Raw genomic sequence first — 7,787 nt, forward strand, 5'->3', positions numbered from 1 at the left:
GTCTCTCTGGGTCTGTCTGGGTCTCTCTGGGTTTCTCTGGGTCTCTCTGGGTGTCTCTGGGTCTCTGCAGGTCCTGGTTGGATTGTTGAAGTCAGTTCAGGGTGGAGCTCCCGGTCGTCTCTGGTGTTTGTGCTAAAGTTTTGAAGCTGTGGTGGAGCAGAGCTCTCCGGGTATTACCTTTTGTGGACAGTTGTAGCGGTGTGTCTTTTGTGTGTATGTGTATGTGTGTGTGTGTGTGTGTGTGTTGCCTTTTGTGGCCGTGCTGACAGCAGCAGGCGTCGTCGATTCCAGAAATAGCAGCAGGATCAGATTCTCTGATCAGAACGTCAGCGGCTTCTTCTTTCTGGTTTCTTCTTTAAACACAAAGCGACTCTGACTCTGAGCTGGAGCTGAACCCAGAACCTAGACCCGGTCCCGGGTTCAGCCCGGACCTGGTTCCTCACTGCAGCAGCTTCCACAAGAGAAAACCTTTTAAGGTCAGGAATTTACAGCCCAGATGAGGACTCGGTCAGGAAATCAGGAATAAATCAGAGCAGAAATCAGGAGTCTTGTCGTCTGTCAGCATCAAACACTGATCCATGAAAAGTGACATATTTGTTCTCAAATACAAAGTTCAAATAGTCTCATCTAAGTACTACGAAGTTAAAAAATAGTCTCCTCTCAGTACTAGTCTAGTCTAGATATGTAAACAGTGGAGCTTTTAAATGTCTTCATTGAAGACGACGCATTAACTCGTCATCGCCTCGTGTTCATGTGTGAAGTCATTCTGGGTAAAATCCTTCGTTTTTTTATATTTTAACGTGGAAACATGGAGGTTCGTCTCCTCTCAGCGCACATGTTGCTCATGGTTTGTTCCAAAAATAAGAACAGAACTGGGAAAGAAAGCTTTTAAGTGCACGGCTCCAGGCTTCGATCCAGGCTGCATGTAAACCTCATAGCTGAGAGTCCAGACTTTCTGCAGGCGGCTGCTTTAATGAAGAACCTTCTAATATATTCGTTGTTTTGATTCTGTAAATGTGCTGCTGCTATCGTGGATCTGAATCTGACTAACATGATTAAATAAACGCTAAAATAACAACAACAACAACAAAAAAAAAGAATTAAAAGTCGACAAGAATGCAATGATTTTTAAAGGTACAGACAGGAAGTGGCGCCCGGAGGGCGAGCTCTGTGATTGGTTGGAAGCAGAGACGAGGCGTCAGGTCGGCCACAGGCTTTTTATTGCAAAGTGGCTTCCTGTGATCTCAGAAACAACGTTCCACTTTTAAGGCTCCAGATGTCGTCGTGTTGTTGTTGTTGTTGTCGTTGTTGTTGTTGTGGGGTCGTCTCTCGCTGCTGGGGTCAAATCTGCTTCCTGTAGTGTTTCTTTACAAAATAAAAGTGCACTCTAAACTCTGGCGTGACGGTTACATTCAAAAACCGAAAGTAAGGCTGACGACCAAACGGCTAGAATGACTGAGTGAGTCCGACAGGAATGAGAAACACAACACAAAAAAAAAAACAAAATGAAAAAAATAACAAAAAAACAACAACAACGCTTTAGCTCGGTGACGTTTAAACTTCTGTCTCAACTTGTAGTGTTTCAACAAAAAGTGCTGGGTAATAAAAATCTTCCTCCTTCCTCTCAATGCATAGTCTAACATGTGTCTGCCTGGTTTGGAGTTTACAACAATAAATAAAAAGCGTCGTGAGTGCGACACATGCGGCTGCTTCCTTCACATCCACTTTTTTTTTTTTTTTTTTTTGGCAAATCTCTGGCTGTGAGAGAGAAAGAGACAGAGAGAGAGAGACAAACCTGGTTTCTTCCTGGGGTTCCTGTTTGGTTTCTACCCGCTGGACAGAAAAGTCATGTGGCAACAAACTGGGAGGTGTTTGCATATCATTATGTTAATGAGATCTCCTTCATGTTGGAAAAAACAAAACAAAACAAAAAAAAAAAATAGAAGAAAAACAAAAGAGGCCTAAAGAGTCTAACTCCTTCAGGACATGGATACAGACAGAGTGAGCTGCTGGGTGAAGCGGCGGCGGTGTCGGGGCGGGGGCTTCAGTCCGGGTGGCGGCGGTGGCGTTGATGATGATGATGGTGGTGGTGGTGGAGGTGGTGGTGGTGGCACGGCGGTTGTATCGGCGCCGTCTCGTCACAGCGGCTTCCCCTCGAGAGACACCACCACGTTACCGCCCAGCTTCTCCGCCAGCGTGGTGCGGTCCTGGATGTCGTCCAGGCCGTTCACCTGCCACTCGTGTTTGATACCTGGGGGAGATGGGGGGGGGCAGAGACAGCGTCAGCGAGGGGGCGGGACTCACCTGACAGACACCTGAGACACAAGCAGCGTCTCCGTTACAGCTCAACGCAAAATAAAAGAACTTTCACTAAAGTACAACTGAGCTTAGTTTCCATTAAAAGACGTTTAGTGGATGAACTGGTCACATGACGGAGAAACGAGAAGGAAGTGTTTCCATTGCACTTATGATAAACTTTTATATCTTTACGTCTGAAAAACCACCGCATGAGAGAGTTAAAGTGTTCTGGCTTTAGATATTTGAGAGGTTTTTAGAAATGCAGGTGTTTTATTGAGATGTTTAAGTTTTGCTCATTTCTGGGGGACAAATAATTACTGAAGAATAAATTATTTTCCTATTTAAACCTACGAAGCTGATTGATTCAACTTAGCAGCGATGTCTCACTCTGATGTGTTTTTCTCTGAACTTTAAACATCTGGTCAGAGATTAACTAATTAACATCAGAGTGCGTCATGTGATGCTGGTCTAACAGCTCGTTAGTATCATGCTAATAGATCCGTTAGCCTCGTTTCCAGTGTCTGAGGACAAAGACTGAGATGCTGAAGAAGAGTTTTTATCCCCATCCATCCACCTGCTCAACTCTGAACTTAAATAACACTGAACTTTATTCACACGGCTGTTTTTTTGTTTTTGTTTTAGGATATTTGAGAGGTTTTTGAAATGACGGCGTTAACACAAATTAATCCGTCATCCTGATGAATGTGATTAATGAAGCATCTGCAGCAGAACGACTGTGAACGTGTCTCAGTTTGTCCAAGTAGCGTTAGCGTTAGCACCAGCTGATCCGGTAGTGACAGACAGCAGAACCAACCCATAAAGATGGAAGACGCTAAACAGCACGTTGGTCCTCTCCATGTTGGGATTAATCGAAGTTAATCCACCCTGAGATTAATCTGAGCACTAATATAAACTCACCTGTAAACTTCTTTTTGATGGCATCTTTAGAGCTGGCGTAGATCATCTTACTCTTCAGTGGAGCGCTTTCTGGAGCCCTGAGAGGAAACAACACCTGGATGATGGTGATGCTAAAGCTCATGTTAACACAAAGCTAACACCAATGCTAATTACTATGCTAATGGAAAAACACTAGAGGCAGACGCTAATGGCAACTTTAATGGCAAAGCTAACAACCTTTAACAGCGCTATTAGCATCTTTGTCAGCTTTTCCATTAGTGTCACCTTTATCATCTTCGTTAGCTTTGTCAGTGAAGCTAGTACTGAAGCTAAAGGTGACACAAATGGTAATGCTAACTTTAATAACAAAGCTAATGCTGAAGCTAGATGCAAAAGGTGACACTAATGGTAATGCTAATGGTAACTTTAATGACAAAGCTAACATTGAAGCTAGTAGTGATGCTTAAGGTGACACCAATAGTGATGCTAATGGTAACTTCAATGACAAAGCTAACGATGAAGCTAGTAGTGAAGCTAAAGGCTAAACTAATGGTAATGCTAATGGTAACTTTAATGACAAATCAACTTTGAAGCTAGTAGTGATGCTAAAGGTGACACTAATGGTGATGCTAATGGTAACTTCAATGACAAAGCTAACGATGAAGCTAGTAGTGAAGCTAAAAGCTACACTAATGGTAATGCTAATGGTAACTTTAATGACATAGCTAACTTTGAAGCTAGTAGTGATGGTAAAGGTGACACTAATAGTGATGCTAATGGTATCAAAGCTAACACCCGTGCTAAAGGTGACACTAATGCAAACGCTAACCTTGATGCTAATGCTAACTTTAATGCTAAAGGCGGGGCGTCCCGTACCAGAAGATGAAGACCAGGTCCTCCTTCTTGGACTCCTTGGTCTCGTAGGTGGCGTCGTAGAGGCCGTATCGGCAGTCGTTGAGGGGGAGGAGCTTAACGAAGCAGGCGTAGGGGTCGTCCACGGTTTCTCCGATGTCTCCCACCAGGATCTGCTTCCCCTCCTCCACGATGATCTTCTTCCTGTCCTCGCTCAGGCAGAACAGCACCGCCTTCTTCCTCTTCTTCACGTCCTCCTGGGAAGACGACTTCCTCACCTTCATGTCGTTGAACACTCGGATGACCTCATCGTTCACGGTGACACCTGACGCCTGCGGCGACACACAGGAAGTCAACGCAACGCACTTCCTACACTACTTCCTTCCTTCCTTCCTTCCTTCCTTCCTTCCTTCAGTCTCGGATGGTTTTACTGTTTGTCTCCTCAGTCGACTGAAAAACACTTTGACGTTTAAAATACTACGGAGCAGAAGAAGAGTTCAACTCATTCATTCATCCACTGGTAGAAATGAACCTGTTAATTAGTGATGAGACTTTTAAACTAAACTAGAAACTAATCTGAACTAGAATCAGCTGAGAGACATGAAAAACATGGACCATCTCCTCAAGTCATAACTCAGACACAAATAACAGCTGACGTCACTCTGAGGACGGAAGCTTCCTTCCTTCCTTTTCTGTTTGTTTCCTTATTTCCTTCCTTCCTTCCTTCCTTCCTTCCTTCCTTCCTTCCTTCCTTCCTTCCTTCCCTCCTTCCTCAGTGACCTGGTTCCTCTGAGGATTGAAGCTTCCAGGGTTCAGGTCTAATCTGAGTCTTTGACTCTAAAATAAATTAGAACGTTAACGTGTCAGAGTCTTTTCCATCTGGTTCCTAAATCTGGATCATGTCTCCAAGTCACCAACCATGTGTCCCTGGTTCTGGTTCTGGTTCTGGTTCTGGTCCAGTGGTAGGTAGAGATCCATCAGAGGAAGCAGCTGATACATTATTCTACTGACCACATGGTGGCGCTAATTATTTACACACACACATAAAACTTAAGTCAGCGAAGGAAACACAACATGGAGGGAACGTTTGAGGATGAACTTCAGGATCAGTTTCCTCTGAGTTTAACTACACGTACAAATATTTCTGGAATTTGTAAACGAATAAAGAAGAAACGTCTCGTCTGTTTTTTTTTTAAGAGCGTTGTCAGTGAACTTTTCTCGTGTTGTTCCACTTTCATTCCTTCAGGCTCCAGCTTCACATCAAACCGATCAGCTGACTCATGCCGGACTAACAGTGCTCAGCTGATCCGTTAAAGAACCTCAGTCTGATCTGATCCTCGGCTGCAGATGTTTCCCCGACTCGTCTGGACTCAGGAAAAACCTCCTCAAAGCTTCGCCTGGTCTCAGACTTCTCTCGTTTGTCTCATTGATTTTAGTAAAACGTCACTTTGGACTCTGAGAAACTGTTTCCTGACATTTTGTAGACGAACAGCTGATTACAGGTCTGAAGATGAAACCAGCAGCTGATTCATTTCCTTTCTGTCTGTTTTTCGCCCTTAAGCTGCACTTAGTGATTCATGTTTTTAGAAGTTTGACTAATAAAGTGTCTGAAAATGTCAAAAAGCCGAGAGAAACCTCCATGTTAAAAGGTTTTAATCAGTAAATGCCACAAATATTTAAAAAAAAAAAAATATATATATGCTTATATTTATGGTTCCTAACATGTCTAATATTCTCAAAGTAATTTCAATAAACTATATTAATTCATTTTAGGTAAATGGCAAAGAAGAAGTGGCTCAAACCTACGACTGATCTAGTTTTATCTACGAAAAAAGTTAAAAAACCATCGTCCAACGACAGGAAACACGTCCAGATATGTTTCTATTCTATTGTCATTCTAATGTTTTTAATTAAAGGATCAGACCAGCCAATAAAACACATATTTAACTTGTAGCTGAGCTGTTTTTGTTGTAATTTTCAAGTGAATAGAATAAACAACCAGCTCTGTTTCCATTATCTGTCAAATATAACTGTTCACTACATATTTGCAGATGTTTAAAGGTCAATACTGTGTTTTACTGCGGTTCTGTTTAGATTCAGTTCATTGTTTCCTTATTAAATCCAGATTTCAGCCTCTCAAACGGTTTTATTTCTATGTTGTAATCCAATATAAACTGAATTTGTAGTTTTTTTTGACTTATAGCGCCATTTCTGGACGTTTTAGGGAACGAATAGTCAATGAATGGAGGAAATAATCAGCAGAATAGCTAACAATGCTTAAATCAGTGCTGGTTCATTCATATTGATGAGTTACATTGATTTTTTGAGGCAGTGATCACTGATCGATCGAGGAACTGCTGACGAAAAACCTGCAGCTACATTAATAAATCTGATACAGGACATAAAACACTAATAAACCAACAATATCTCAACTTCATAATAAGTTATTAGCAAAGAATCCAACTAAAATAGAAAAACGTAAATAACCAGTTACATGACTTTATACTTATTTCAGTTAATTTTCAACGAGATATCATGAAAAAATAAAAAAATATATACTTGCAGATTTCTGTAGCAATAAAAAGAACAACTCAGATCAATGATTAACTATATTGACTGTGAGCCGGATACTTGTAGTAATAAAATAAAATAAAATAAAATAAAATAAATATGAGTAGTGGGACGAATACGTGTGAACTGGAGGAATCGGCGCTTCCTCTTAAATTAGACTAAATTTACATGGACTCTGGTTGGTGGCCTGCGGTGAACTGGTTCGCCGGTGACCGGGGAGCGGAGCCTGGAGGCCTCCGCACGGACTGCACCGTCACCGCCTGACTCACCAGCCCGGACCAGGACCGCCGCGGACCGGACTGTTCCTCCGAAACCCCCACACACCGGGACACCGTGTGGCCTGGTTCAAGTCCGGTCCCGTTTCATTTCCACCGGCTCGCTGCGGAGTCTGGTCCGAACTGGAGGACCGCAACCAGAATAAGATGGCCGCCCCGGGCCACACGGCCTGAGGGCAGGCCCGGCCCGGCTCAGTCCGGCCCCGAAAACGGCCCCCAACGTGGGCCTTTAAATAGGATAAAAGTCTTAAAAAACTCCTCTAACATCGCTGAGATAAACCGCAGGACCGAAGCCGATTCTCGGCCACGTAAAGACCGACTAACGATGCGGGTATGTAACGGGAGCGGCAGCCATGCTAGCTAACATCACGCCGCGGGCCGAGCCGCATAACGGTCCGCCGGAGACCCCCAGGATCCGGGCCGCGGCCGAGCCGACCCCCCCCGGGGAACTTCCATCCAACCCGCGGGGGCGTCTCCGGACGGTTCTTACCATGTTGTCCCGGAGTTTGTCCGCGCTGCTTCGCCGTCAGATCGGGGTTTCTCAGGGGTGAAAGGTAGCGGGGAATGTGGCCGGCCGACCGGAGGAGGAGGAGGAGGAGGAGGAGGAGGAGGGGGATTCCGGGAGGGGAGGGGGGAGAGAGGCGGGGCCAGACCGGGATCAGGAGGCCTGAGTCCGGGGACACAGTCCGATTTCAGCCCGGTAAAACTGAGTCACCGTGGAAGTCCGGCCGACAAAATAAAATACCAAAAAAAATAAAATAAATAATAATTAGCAAGTAAAATCCAAATATTGAAGGCAAAATCTGTGATAAATAATATTCTCATAAAGAATAAAAAATATTAAAAGTTTGAGGTAAAGTATAAATATCAAAAGTTTTTTTTGAAAAAAGTAAA

The 7,787-nt window shown here is 43.7% G+C and overlaps 1 protein-coding gene across 1 annotated transcript; it reads right to left on the minus strand.

Annotated features, from left to right (window-relative positions):
- Window positions 1-1,203: 1,203 nt before the first annotated feature.
- cfl2 (cofilin 2 (muscle)) lies at window positions 1,204-7,536 on the minus strand. The gene is made up of 4 exons (XM_047611187.1): window positions 7,384-7,536; window positions 4,072-4,379; window positions 3,217-3,293; window positions 1,204-2,251 (listed from the first exon to the last, which is right to left on the minus strand). The coding sequence occupies exons 1-4, from the start codon at window positions 7,384-7,386 to the stop codon at window positions 2,139-2,141; spliced, it is 501 nt and encodes a 166-aa protein (XP_047467143.1). The 5' UTR covers window positions 7,387-7,536; the 3' UTR covers window positions 1,204-2,138.
- Between the last annotated feature and the right edge of the window lie 251 nt (window positions 7,537-7,787).

This window comes from Mugil cephalus, chromosome 17 (genome assembly GCF_022458985.1).
Source record: "Mugil cephalus isolate CIBA_MC_2020 chromosome 17, CIBA_Mcephalus_1.1, whole genome shotgun sequence".
In the NCBI taxonomy this organism is placed as follows: domain Eukaryota; kingdom Metazoa; phylum Chordata; class Actinopteri; order Mugiliformes; family Mugilidae; genus Mugil; species Mugil cephalus.